The 14,328-nt window shown below is 41.3% G+C and overlaps 1 protein-coding gene and 1 long non-coding RNA gene across 3 annotated transcripts in view; both read left to right on the plus strand.

Annotated features, from left to right (window-relative positions):
- LOC5578912 overlaps positions 1 to 14,328 on the plus strand; it is a 40,898-nt gene that overhangs the window by 11,602 nt on the left and 14,968 nt on the right. For both annotated transcript variants that reach the window (XM_021855401.1, XM_021855402.1), the window contains one exon: positions 1,796 to 2,641. In XM_021855401.1, coding sequence (XP_021711093.1) covers positions 2,561 to 2,641 — 81 coding nt within the window. In that variant the 5' untranslated portion in view covers positions 1,796 to 2,560. The remainder of the gene's footprint in view (positions 1 to 1,795; positions 2,642 to 14,328) is intronic.
- On the plus strand, positions 5,389 to 6,927 carry LOC110679720. The gene is made up of 2 exons (XR_002502729.1): positions 5,389 to 5,780; positions 5,990 to 6,927. It is a non-coding gene; the product is annotated as an uncharacterized LOC110679720 (long non-coding RNA).

The following is a 14,328-nucleotide window of genomic DNA, read 5'->3' on the forward strand; positions in this document are numbered from 1 at the left end:
AATTGACTTATTTTTACTTTTTGAATATTTTTCACCCAACATTTCTTGCTTTCTGAACTTGTTTTGTTTATTTCTTTCAGCAAAGCTACATAGAAAAAAGCAACAGTTGTTTTACGCGAAAATAGGAATTTGACCAAAATTGTAAGGTATAAAACCAATTAAAAACAATACAATGTTCTGTTACAATATATCATATTGTTTTTGAATTGTATATTCAAACAAGAATAATATTGCTTCGACATTCAATTACAATACGCTGTATTGTATCCAATACGTTATATTGTACATTAATGGTTTATTCCATTCACTGAATGATACATTTTTATCCGGGCAGTACCATATTATAGACAGCGCCATATTCTGAACGGTCCGTTCCTTATGCTGAACATTCATTGTTTTTTCATCCAAAATAGTAAACTGTCAGTTCGAACATGATTCATTGTAACATTTCAAAACTAAAATACATGGTTAAGTTGTTTTTTCAACAAATATTATACGTAAAGTTCGTTTGCTGTCCATAATAACGAACAATGTGTGTTCATAATTAGGGCCATTGATGTACAGTATTGGACAAAACATTTGCAACTTTTTCGATTTTCCATACAAAATGACCAACTTTGGTTAGCTATATCTCAGTTTTTTATGGACCGAATCGAATGAAATTTTCACAGAACATCAGATATAACTTGAATTTTAACGTATATTTTTGAATATTTTTTCCAATTACGAGATTATAAGTAATAACGGTTTAACTAAAGTTTAATTTTCGACGAAAAATTCAAAATTATTTATCCTAAAATCTGATAGGTCTACACAAAAACTGTCTTCAGTAAACTTGGTCATCTCGTTAAAATCTACAACTTTGCTGAAGATACCATGAAACTATTCCTTAAATATGTTTAGTTATGCCATTTATAAAAAATCATCAAAAAATTCACTCTAATCAAACCGCTACTGCTTTTGAACTTGTGATTGGAAAAAAATCACTTAAAATAAATGTTGAAATTCAAGTTATGTCTGATGTTCTGCCAAAATTTCACTCAAATCGGTCCATAGATAACCGAGATATAGCATACCAAAGTTGGTCATTTTGTATGGAAAACAGAAATAGTTGCAAATGTTTTGTCCAATACTGTATATGGCGTTCATAATTAGGAACATGCATGCGTCAGACTAACATATGACTTTTTTAAATAATTGATAATTGATGGACGTTTTATTTTAATCTATACGTTTATTTAGATAATAGACAAATGCAACGGCAGGACAAACCAATATCCCAGTTGTTGAAATCCTTAATAATTTAAGTTATTCAAATTGGATTTTCTTAACTGTTCAGAATATGGTACTTGCACGGTACATCAAACTTTTATTTTTATTTACAATTGTCGGGTAGCATATGGCTACCCTGAAATCATTGTCTGATCTAAAGTTTTCTTATCAATTTTCTAAATTCAATCAGAAAATGAACAAATTCTAGTTTAGTGCAAACATGCAAATTGAAAAATCCCAATTTATTACACGGGTAAAACTTAATTACCAAATCAAATATCTTTTTCTGGACTTCGCAAAAGGACAAAATTTAGGAAGTAGCAAAAAGAAGATGTTTAAAGTGTAGTACTAAGGGATCTCTCCCTACTAACATCAGATGCATTTATTTTGGTTTTCAAACTTATTCAACTAATGGCGTTCTTTGTTTATTCTTAGTACTGCATGCCCCTCCAAATGTACGCTCTATTCACATCTATGCATTTAACCCGTTTTGAACACTATGTCTCTCCTCTTATCATTGCAGATTGTTGATCCACCAACACAACCCATCTCAAGTCCGTCTACAACGCTAGAGCTAAGTCTAGGAAAGGCCGCGATAAACATATCTCCTCGCTCCGCGCATTATTCTTCGAGCGCCCGCGTGATTCAGACTCGACCAAAGCAGCTCCCCACGGCTCGGCCCTTATTCAATCAAAGCTTGATTTTTTTTGTTGGTTTTAAACCATCGGGCACCCTAATGTAAAACGACCTTCTTCTGATTCGAGTAAACGATTTGGTGAACAAAGCAGATTCTACGGTTTGATTATCATATGTCAACCTTGAACTGGAGAAACTTTTTGAACCAAAGATTCGAAGTTATATGTTGATACAAAATGTAATGTGATAAGTGTAATTGTGGTGTAAATCGTTATTAAATAGTTAGATCCAACACATTTGAGGCTGCAATAGTTTACTAACCGGAGAAACAGATCTTCACGACCGGAACGTGTTCCATCAGCTGTTGTATTCGTGAAAAGTGAATAAGCTGATAAGCGCGACGAATTTCGCTGATGCATCAGTGTGACACATGATATATTGGATGATGGTCCAAAAGATATGCTTCCGCCACTCGGAGACATTGTAGACGCAAACGAGATATACATGCTCAGTCATTGGGAGCAATTGGAGGTGCTGCAGCTGGAGATAGTGACAAGCACGGGTACAGTGTCTACGTGACTAGAAGTGGACGTTGTTCATTTTGAAGTTTGAAGATACGCCACGGTCTGAACTTTCGGAATCAGGCATCAGGATGACTGCTGAACCAGCTCAACTCCGACCTCCAGACGGCGGCTGGGGATGGATGGTTGTATTCGCCTACGGAATGGCCAATGTAAGTGAAATTCTATTTTCGTCAGCTGCACACGGGACTCAACGGAATTAAATCCGACATAATTCATTGTCGGGGAACTGCCTGTACGGTGTGTTGTAAAACAGCAGCTTCTGCCATCAGATATTTTGCACTTGGTGTATTATCTCAGTATGTGCATGTATCTAGGTGACATGTGGGGTATTAATTTTAATTCGCTTTGCTTATCAGGGCTCGGACGTTATCTGCGGAAATCATTGATCGTAAATATTTGTTTAGAAACGGAAGTTTTTGGTATTGCTTTGTTGATCTAAAATTATTACTTGAAGCAGGTCTCAAACGGTTGCTTATGAACTTCTAAAAGTTTTCTAAAGAACTTTCTAGAGGCTGTTCAGAATAAACCCAAAAATATTGTTCAAGATGTTTTTAGATGGCTTCTAACCCTTTAAAAATTGGATGCACCCTCCCAGAAGACGCTATCCTCTTATTAATAAAAATAGTATCCCTTGAAAAAGTCAAGTAATGCCTCTGACATTGTCCATGCATTCTTATGCATTCTTCAGTTGTATAGAATAAAAAAAAAACAAAATAACAAGGACGCCGTCTTCAGCAATTTAGCTACAAGGACTGTAATTTAACACAGATAAGCATGTTTTACCACTCGAAAAGTTTCAGTGGCTGAAGTGGGAATCATCATTTTATCCCCAATTTTAGAAATCACATAATTGAGCACTAAACCATTTTCCTTGGCTCGAGATTATTCTTGGAATCCGTCAAACCAAGTCATGTCCCTTAGATATGATTTATGATGCAACCAGATCTAAGGTGTGGCAAACAAATTATTTCATGTTAAATACATTTTCGACATCTGTTCCTCTGAAATTTTTAAAGGTTTGTTTCGTTTTCTAAAACTAGACCCCTCCCTCCTAGAGCGTGATGTCATGTGTACATGAACCCTAAGAATTGTTCTTCCAATCATTAAAATACATAATACTCTTAGATTGAGAATCTATAGGCGAATTCCGGCGCGTATTTTATTTGACGAAGAGAAAATTTTCTTGCTGGTGAGTAATGGAAGAAAAGGTCTTGTCTTCGAAAAAATTGTTCGCCTGAACTCATCTACAGGACCAGAGCTGGCATCTCCCCAGTGCAAACAGGAAACACGAAGAGTTTGCACTTTGTGTTGATCCTGAATGTGAGTGCAGTGCGACAGCTACACTTTCTCACTAGTTCTTACCTTTTTGAGGCCTCTTTGTGTTTCTGCTCTCGCTGCAATGCATCCTTCGACACAAAGTGTTGATGGAAAATGGTGAACACGGTAGGGTGACCATCTCCTGAAGACTCAAAATCAGGACATTTAAAAATTTTCACAGTTTGTTTTGGCATTGGGGGTTTTTATCGACCGATTTGTCTGAAGCTTTGAAATAAGAAGTATTTTAATACGATGCATGTTGTGGTCAGTAGCTTTCAAAAACCCCCCTGCCAAAGGGAATCAGAAGTGCCAAAAATAAGATCCGGCCCTACATGTGCAAGTTCTGTTTTAGCTCAAATTTCAAATATGACTCATATAATTCTTTACAGCATTTTCAAAGATTATTTAATCAATTTTTAATGTCGAGGACTTGTAATGTAACTGATTAGCAGGTATGAGTATACGTACAAATTCTTAACTATAAATACGTAGTATTTTCGTAAAACAATAAAAATCCTTTAGGAGTCTGCCGAGGGTCTCAGTATATTAGTTTAGATATCCCACGAAATTCTGTAGATTATTGCAGCAATTCACCGATGATTTTCAAAAAAAAAAAGACTTGTTTAGTGTCTGTCCAATATTTTGCTACGTTAAAATCATAATAACTAATAATAACTAAGAATGTCAAAAACAGCCAAGTATTTTTCATAGAGTATTATTAAATACTTAAATAAAATCCACCTGGAACCTTTTGGGAGATTTTTAAGACATAATATTGCCAGGAAATAACGGTAGCATTCCTCGGTTATACAGAGAATATGTAGAATTTCATAAAAAAGCTTCCGTTAAGTTTGCATAAAGATCTTGTAAGAATTCGTTAAGGATCTCGGCAGGAATTTATGAAGAGCCCTACAAAGAAACAATCAAAGTTTTTGGGAGAAAGATTTTCTTTGGAAACCGACAGTTTTTTCTACACGATGCTCTGAAACATTCGTAAAGGATCTCTCCAGAAACTTTGATTAGACATGGTGTGCAGCACGAGACGTTAGATGGAGGAAATTCCACTTTGCGATGAGTCAAAATATTGAAACGAAGATAGGAAATCCCGTGGTTGCTACTATCTGTGCTGAAAAAGCAGGACAAATATTAAAATATGAAAAATAAATCAGGATGCCTCAAAAGAAACTCAAAATCAGGACATGTCCTGCTAAATCAGGACGGATGGTAACCCTAAAACACGGTGAACACATACTCTTTGTGTGGCTTATTGAATACCTACTAAATGGAGGAGCTTCTATTGGAAAATGTGGGAGAAATTTTGGAAAGAGACCAACGAGTAGGTGACGGAAATCGATGTCCGACATCATTTTGGAACCCAAAATGGCGACTTCCTGTTTGTCCATATCCCTTCAAACCTGCGCAATATGGGTATTGTTTGTAACCGCAAGTCGCCATCTTGGATTCCAAAAACGACGTCGGACATCGATTTCCGCCATCTTTTTGTCAGCCCCGTTCCAAAAATACTTACCGTTTTGACTCATATTCCGCCAACTTAAGGCCAACAGTGACTTCAAAAGCATCTGTGTAAACGGCCCGCGGGATTTTCTTTATGGCCGGAATCCGCGCGTCGACTCTAGCACGATCTCGCGGTGTTTACTCGATCTTACCGACAACTGGTAGACGCCAACTGAGTGCGTTTCCCCAATCTTCCCCTTCGGACTGACAGGCTGGGTGGCTGACCCAGTACCTGCTGGCGGAAGGTTCGACTAGAGAACCGTGTCTCTTTAACAGTTAAGCACTGATTCGTCGGAACGACACTCGCCAGGCGAGTGGTCCGCAACCGAAGGAAGCGAGTGTTTAACCGTTGTTACGGCGGTTCAACAACAGAGGAGAACCAGTCGTGGATATTTCCTCTTGTTTTTCCCTTCAGACGGACAGGCTGATGTTTTAACCAGTACCTGACAGTGGAAGGTTCCAACTAGTGGATTATATCCGCAAAAGGATGCACGCCGAGTCGTCGGAACGACACCCGCCAGGCGAGTAGTCTGCAACCGAAGGAATCGAGCGGTCAACCGGTGTACGACGGTTTTGTGTTCGAAAGGCTTGGTTGGAGATTGATCCCCTTCTCTTTCCCTTCAGACGGACAGGCTGATGTTTTAACCAGTACCTGACAGTGGAAGGTTCCAATAGGGAGCTCTCTCTCTTAACGATTGAAAGCTGACTCGTCAGAACGACACCCGCCAGGCGAGTAGTCCGCAACCGAAGGAGTCGAGTTTGCAATCGTTGGTGATAACCTTAGTGGTTGGACTTACCAGGAATTTCTCTCTAGAAAGACAAGTTGCCTGTTCCGAGTCTAAACGTAAGATCATCTATTTCGTGGTTGGTTCTGGGTTTTTATAGGCGACTTTCGTCGATCTGGGGGACTTATTCTAAGAAGTGACAAACTGCATTTGGTAGGTCCTATTGATTCTTAAAGTTAGAAAGGGACAATTGTCGTGATTGCCTAAATCTAATTTTCTCCCACGAGAAAGAAGCAAAGAGATTTGAAAGTTTTAGGTCTTTTCTCGTAAAGTATGTCTCTGAGTGCGTAAGTGATAAATTTCGAATTTAATTACTTTGTTTCTTTCGTTGCGTGGGATGATTACTTTCTATGCGTGGGTTTACGCAGGGACATATTTGTTCGTGTTGCGCCTTACCATTAGATCAATGCTTTCCCTTTCTCTTCGTTATGAATCCTGTCCGCGTACCACTCGAATGCGTCAGGCTCAGCAAGGGTCTGCGCTTCGTGCTTATGACGGTTTGGTCCTACCTGCTTGCTATGGAAGGAAATTGTTAACGATCTTTGATTTTATGGCTTTCCCTTCCTTCTGAGTTGATGGGGCGGTGCGCCTTTACTTTCTAATGCTAATGTTACCATCTGTTTTTTGTGCTGAGTGATGGCTCTGTCTGTTTAGAATGCTATAGGGGAAGGGATCGGTAAGGTTCTAGTATATCCCTTCGCATGGTTTGAGTTGCCTTCTTCTGTTTGTGGGTCGTAAATTACGTGCTTATTGGCTAGTTGTTTAATTTCGTTTCTTCTCTCTGTCATTGGTTCGCATCCGATCGCAAATTAATCGTCGCGAATTAACACCGCCCTTCGTAAAATCTTCAATTTTACAATATTGTTTCCGCGACGTTATGATTGTTTATGCTTGTTCTTTAATTATTATAAAGGTTGTTATTCTTGAGCTTACTTGCTAAAAAAAAAAGGAAAACAATTGTCACATGGTTACATTGTATTTTAATATCAATATCGTATTTTTTTTTTGTTTTTACTTAATTTTATTATTCTTGGTCGTACAATAGTCTTGTTGTAAATGATGATGTAAAGATTATTTTTCATATAATTTCTTACCATGTGTGTATTACGATTATTTGATGTCTTATTTAGAAGTCACTATATTGCTCGGCCTGGGGTAGGTGCGAGGTCTGCTCTCGTTGTTTGATTCTTCCTCGTGGTGATCGTCTTGCTTGTTAGTTGGCTGCGGCGCTAGAGTGATGCATTCCGTTAGGTCGTTCTTGTCTTGGTATCGCTTCATTACGTTGCGGTGCGATAGAAGAGTTGTTAGCGAGTCCCAAAAGGACGCCAATAGCTGCCATCCGAATCCGTATATATCGTATAGGATTCTGCCGTGTATCAGTGTGTCGACTGCGAACTTGATCATTCTCGTTATCATGTAGATTCCAAGTGCCGTTGATGTTACGTTGCCTAACCATGTTGACCAGGAGATGAATTTTGACCAATATTTGTTGAAGGCGTTGTCGATGATCCTTTCAGATATGAGGGCGTCGAAGGTGTATCCTTGTAGATTGGGATGCTGCCCTGATATCGCCTTGTGGAGTACCGATGATGCTATCTTCTTGTCCCCTTGCTCGTAGACCATGTTCTTCATTCTTTCAAGGCTTTCTGCGTCGTACACTCCGCTTTGCATGAGGCTTGGTAGTGATGTATATGACCAGCTTGTAATGACGTCTGTCGTTAGTTTGTTCGGGGGTGTAGACTCTCGTAGTCTTTGGTCCGTGGTGTACCATCTTCCTCCGATGGTGAATTTTGCTGGTATTAGAGGTGTACAGTCTATTTCGGTCCCTCTTCTTTGTAGGATACGTGTTACTGGTGCCATGAACATTGACACGTTGTTGTACTTTACAGGAATTTCTTGGTAACATTCCTGTTTGCTTTCATATGTTACGAAGACTGGTTTACACTCGATGATGTAGAGCACTTCTGCTGCTACGATAGCGGTGAACCCGGATCGTTTTACTATGTTGGACACGAATTCGCTTGGGTTGACTCTTGCTAGAGTAAGTTTGGTTTCCATTAGTGCCTTGTCGATTTTGCACATTTCCGTCATAACTGTTGTATATACTTCATTCAGTTGTTGGCCCAGGTAGTTCTCGACCAACGTTATTTTCGAATTGAAGTAAGTAAAAAGGTCCAGGTTTCGTCCGGTGCTTTCCTTTCGTTTGAAGGGGGACTTGAATCCACTGGCTTCCATTATATAGATTCTGGGGTGGTCTGTAACGTATGCATCGAATCCACATATTTGAGTTTTGTCGCGTGCTCTTATCGAGAACATGTGAGTGTCCGACAGAAGCGTATAGACTGCCTTTGATCTCGATTTGTTGTTATCGTGATCAAAGGTTTTGTTTACAGTTCCTTCATATATGATTTCAAATTCGGTCTCCTCGCATCGTCTCCGCAGGTCAACTTCCCACGTCATGTAGCCGAACTCAGGGTCTAGGCACCATCCGGTTTTGTAGGCACATACTATACCGTTTCTCAGAGCCACCTGGTCGTTTTCGATGTCCGCCGTCGCTGTGTAATCGTACATGCTTATCTCGTACTCGTAGAAAACTAGTGCTCCTTCCCAGGTGTATGATGCAGTTCTGTAGACTCCACCGCTACAAGAGCTTCCTTTTAGACTCCCTACTATCAGTGTTTCTCCTCGCGTTGTGCTGTTGCGACGGAGTTCGCGAATCTTGTTGCTCTCGGATAGTGATACGGATCCGAGCAATTGAGCTAACCTGCATTCGTCCGGGGTGAATTCCTTGACGATGTATGCGTACCCATGCTCATAATCTGACGTATGAGAAAGCGCACCGCAGTGTCGGATTGATCGTTTTATTATTACCTTGCACTGATGGACCTTGACGAATGTTTTTGGGCTTCTTTGTAGGACTTGTATGCGGACTTCCGTAGTCGTGAGATTCCTAGTTGGTGGAATACACGATGCGACGTCCATCAGTGAATAGCTCGTTATGTTTACGTTGTTGCTGGTGCAATCGTATGCTATGAGCCCTTTAAGCTCACTTCCTATTGCTTGGCTAATCAGTAGAAATAGCGCTATTATTGTTAAGGTCCACATATTGGCGTTGATTACCCTGGCTTTCTTCGCCGGGTTATTGTTTTCTTTGAGTTCTCTCGTTACCAAATCCTTTGATGATGCTGTGACGTATCTTGTTGTGGCGGTTAGGCCTTCCTTGTTAAGATGCCACGTTGGTGGTTTTATTCTTCGTTTATTTCGTCTTCTTTCCAGTAGGTGTTTATTGAAGCTCGTCAATATTGCAGGGTCGTAGTTTTTATAGACGCTTTTCTCCTTCGTCGATATTTCGTTCAGCTCGTGTTCTAGCGCCGCTGCCGTTGTTGAGGTAACTTTGGATGATGCTGCTTCGCTGCGCTCGTCGATTATTGCTACTGCTGCCGCTGCTCCTTCGATGCTGCTTGATGATGTTGCTGCGCTGCACTCGTTGATTATTGCTACTGCTGCCGCTGCTCCTTCGATGCTGCTTGATGATGTTGCTTCTGTCTTCTTGACGGGTTGTGATGACGTTGCTAGGACACACTCGTCATTTACTACTGCTCTTTTCTTTATGTTTTTTGTGTTTTTCTCAGCTGTTATCAATGACTCTACTTTACAAATTTTGTTGTTTTCATCGTCTGTGTTTGGTTCGTCTCCCTTTCTGTAGACGTCGAGTACTGCGACGCTGGATGCTGCGCGATGGTAAATTCCGAGTTTGGTTTTGATTTTCAAGGATCGTACTTGTTTGTCCTTTGATTCTTTTACCTCAATGACTCGTCCCTTGAGCCATTGGTTTCTTTTAGCTTCGGCGTCGACTATTACGACGATATCGTCGACTTGTATCGGTTTAGTTTTCGTTTGCCATTTTGGCCGCTGCGCTATTATTGGTAAGTATTCTTTTCTCCACCTGTCCCAGAAGTACTTTCCGTAATATTGTGCTAGTCGCCAGTGTTTCCGCTCGAGCTTATGACTCTCGAACATAGATGGCACGGATAATGATCCCGCTCTTCCTATTAAGATATGGAACGGGGTTAGTACTTCATCGTCTTCGCACTCTAACGGTATATGCGTTAACGGGCGTGAATTAAGATAGAACTCTGCTTGGATTAGCGCGCCTCTCAGTGTCTCGACATTTGGTGCTGAGTGGTCCTTGCGTGATGTTATCGTTTCCATGAGACTGTTTTTGACAATCCTTATCAATCTTTCCCACGCGCCTCCGAAATGCGGTGCTTTTGGGGGGTTGAAATGCCATTCTAGCTCCAATTTGATCGCTTGCCCGGCTTCCATTTTGGAATTTATCTGGTCTACCAGACTGCGTAGTTCTCGTTCTGCTCCTATGAAGTTTGTTCCGTTATCGCTGTATAAGTGCGATACTTTGCCTCTTCGGTTTTGAAAATTCATGAAGCACAATAAAAATGCGTCTGTATCCAACTTCGACGCCAGTTCGATGTGTACGGCTCTTGTAGTCATACAGGTGAAGATTGCGCCCCAGCGTTTTTCCTTGGATCTGTTGACTGCGACCTCAAATGGTCCGAAATAATCCACCCCAGTATGATTAAAGGGATAGACATAGGTGTCTGTTCTGCACTTCGGAAGTGCGGCCATTATTGGTGGTTTTGGTTTTATAATTGCGTTCATGCAGTGTTGGCAGCGTGACTTGACTAATTGAAATGCTGTGTTTAGTCGCGTTATGTGGTACTTCTGCTGCAGGGCTGCGAGTACAGATTTGTCCGCTTGGTGGTTGAACATTTCGTGATACCATTTGATAATCAATTGGGTTATGTGATGATCTTTAGGTAGAATTATTGGTATTCTCGCAGCTTTCGGTAGGTTATCAGCATACTCTAATCTACTGCGAGAGCGCATGACTCCATTTTCGTCGAGCATAGGGGTCAGTTTTGAGAGGGGACCAATTGTTGTAAGTTCTCCGTTTTCTGTTAGATCCTTGATTTCATCGGGAAAAACGTCGCCTTGTGCCTTTCGGTAGAGTATATTTTCTGCTCTTACTCTATCTCTCATAGTGAAGCTTTTAGTAAAACACGGGCGTTTTAGCCCAAAATCAATGATCTTGAGAATTGCGCAGAGACGGAATATTAGTTTCCACCAATTCGAGAATTTGTTTTCATGTATATAATCTTTGTTGGTTTGGTGTATGCCCACGAATTTTGCCTCTACTTCTGTTTCTTTTATTTCTGTTTGTGGCCATTTTTCTGTTGGGAGTTTTAGGAATTCCGGGCCTGTTATCCATATGGATTTTTTATGACATGGCTTGGTACCTTCGTCCGCGGGGTTTTCGTTAGTAGGTACCCATCTCCATTGGTCCATAGTGGTCGAGTCGAGTATCTCACCGATGCGGTGAGCTATAAACGGTTTATATTTTCGATGCTCGGAGTTGATCCATGAGAGGACTGTTTTGGAATCTGTCCAAAAGGTGGATCCTATGATTTTCAATCGGGTTTCTTGCCTTACTGTATCTGCTAATCTTACCCCTAGTAGCGCTGCTTGTAGCTCGAGACGCGGAATTGATAGCGGTTTAATAGGTGCTACTCGTGATTTTGCTGCCATGATTCTCACGCACGGGTTTTGCTGCGTATTACTTCTTGCGTATACGATTGCTGCAAAGGCCTTATCCGAAGCGTCAACGAAGGTGTGAAGTTCTATGTGCGTGCCTACGTCCTTCATTACCCATCGAGGTATTCGTATGTTGCTCGCGGTTTGTACTTTCTCCACCCATGAGTTCCATATCTTTTGTGCTCTTTCGGATATAGGTGTGTCCCAGTCCTTTGTTTCCTTATGCAGCTCCTGTTTTAGGATCTTACCTTGGATTGTTACGTTCGATATTAGCCCTAGCGGGTCGAAGACACTCATGACGAACGAGAGTACCTCGCGTTTGCTAGGGTTTCTGATTTTGCAGAGTACTTCTTTAGGTAATTTTTCTAGGTTCACCTGATACCCGATCGTATCCTTGTTGGTGTTCCAGTAGACTCCGAGTATCTTCTCGGGTTCGTCTTCGTTGTCATTAAGATACTTCTTTGTATCCATTTCCCTTCTGTTTTCTGGGATCGTATCTAGTAACATTTTGTCATTGGAGCAAAACTTCGTAATAAAGAAACCACCTTCGTCGTGAGCCTTAATTATCTGAGCGACGGTGTCCTTGGCCTCCTCCAGTGAGTTGAAACTATCGTCGTAGTCATCTACGTAGTGCTGGTTTATTATTGGCGACAGTGCTAGAGGATACTTTTCTTTTAGTCTTTCCGCGTTGTGGTTCTTGGCTGCCTGGGCGCATGACGGTGAACACGTCGAACCAAACGTCATTACTTGCATGACGTATATGTCCGGGAACCTCTGTTCGCAGTTGCGCCATATGAATCGTTGCGCGTCCTGGTCCTCTTTTCGTACCTTTACTTGGTGGAACATCTCTTTTATGTCGCCACATACCGCATATCTTCCTTCCCGGAATCGAACTAGTATTCCGAATAGTGACGTGGTGGAGTCTGGCCCCGATAGCAAGGCCGAGTTGAACGATTGACCCTGTATCTTGGCTGCCGCGTCGAAAACTAGTCTTGGTTTCGGCGGCTGTTTATTTTTGTTAACCACGACGAAGTGCGGTAAATAATACAGGTTATCTTTCTCCTTTAACATTTCGGCTGGTGTAAGTTTTCTGGCGTAGCCTTTTTCGACGTAGTTTTGAATTGTTTCCATGACCCACTTCTGTAGGGGTGGGTCCTCCTTTAGTTTATTTTCGAGACCGACTAACCTCTTTTTTGCCACTTCCATGCTGGATGGGAATTTATGACCGTCCTTTTTCCACAGCAGACCCACCTCGTAACGTCCGTCTTCGTTGTCATAGCGTAGCGTCTTAAGGATGATTTCGTTCGCTCTTTTCTCATCCGCGGCCTGAGGTAACTCTTTTACTGGCTTGACTCCGAAGTCTTCCAGAGAAAGGTAGTTGTCCATGATGTGCCGTAAGGTGTCTTCGTTATGGGTAACCATGGCATGACCTTCTTCATTGTTAGTGGTTAGTTTCCCGTAGATTACCCATCCTAGCTTCGTCTTCATGGCGATTGGGTCTCCTTGGTCTCCGAATCGATGCTCTAATCCTGTAATCAAATGACTGTGATTTAGTCCTAGCATTATTCCTGGTCTCATTGTATCGAAACTGTTTAACGGTAGTCCTCTTAAGTGAGGATAGCGTTCGCATAATTTTTGATAATTTCTCGATTGTTTTGGTAGCATTAAGTTTTTAATTGTTCTAACGTCTCTCAGCACATGGCTGGTTTTTGTATCTCCTTTTATAACTACGTCGATGCTTTGACTGGAGTTATGCGCTGTAGTGACCTCTTGTGTCCAATTAAGTTGAAGAGGTATTGACTTCCCGACTAACTTCAGTTCTCTAGCGATATCCGCTTCTAATAGAGTCAGTGACGAGCCGGGGTCTAGGAAGGCGTAAGTACTTACGGTTTTATCTTTGTTTCGTAATGTTACGGGTAATACCTGAAAATGTACCGTTATTGGTTTCGCGTTCTCTTCATGATTATTCACGGGTTGTTGTTCAATCGTGACTTCTTCTGTTTGAGGATGGAGCATTCGGTGATGTCTTCTTGCACACCCTTTGATGTCGCATCTCTTGGCCTTAGAACATTTAAACATGTTATGATTCGTGCCTAGGCAACTGAAGCATAGGCGTTCCAGTTGGGCTGTTTTTTGCCTCTCGTCTACCTTCATCTTCTTGAAGGCATTACAGTCCCAGATCTTATGTGCATTAGGTCGTTTACATACCTTGCACGTTCCTTGTCTGTAGGTTTCCTTGGTTCGTTGCTCGTGATGATTGATCGACGCCCTTTGATGTTCGATGTTCGGTTGATGCATCGTCATCGCCCTTGCCGTTCTCGCGAATGGTCTTAGCCAGTCGTTCAAGTCGTCTAATGATTGAACTGCTATCTGAGAGTTATTCATGCAGTATTCGGTTCTCTTGACTTGAATGTTGTATGGAAGTTTTCTTACTAGTTCCTCTACTAGTCTATGATCCGATAAGTACTCGTCTTTTTCGAGTAGCTTCACATTGCTTACGAGATTTTCAAGGGCTGTCGACATCTCGATTACGGCAGTTCTTGAATCTTTCCTGACTCTCATAAGCTCGGTTAGCAATTCCTTGTACACTTGTTCCGGTCTTCCGAAAT

The sequence above is a fragment of the Aedes aegypti genome, chromosome 3, assembly GCF_002204515.2.
Source record: "Aedes aegypti strain LVP_AGWG chromosome 3, AaegL5.0 Primary Assembly, whole genome shotgun sequence".
Lineage (NCBI taxonomy): Eukaryota > Metazoa > Arthropoda > Insecta > Diptera > Culicidae > Aedes > Aedes aegypti.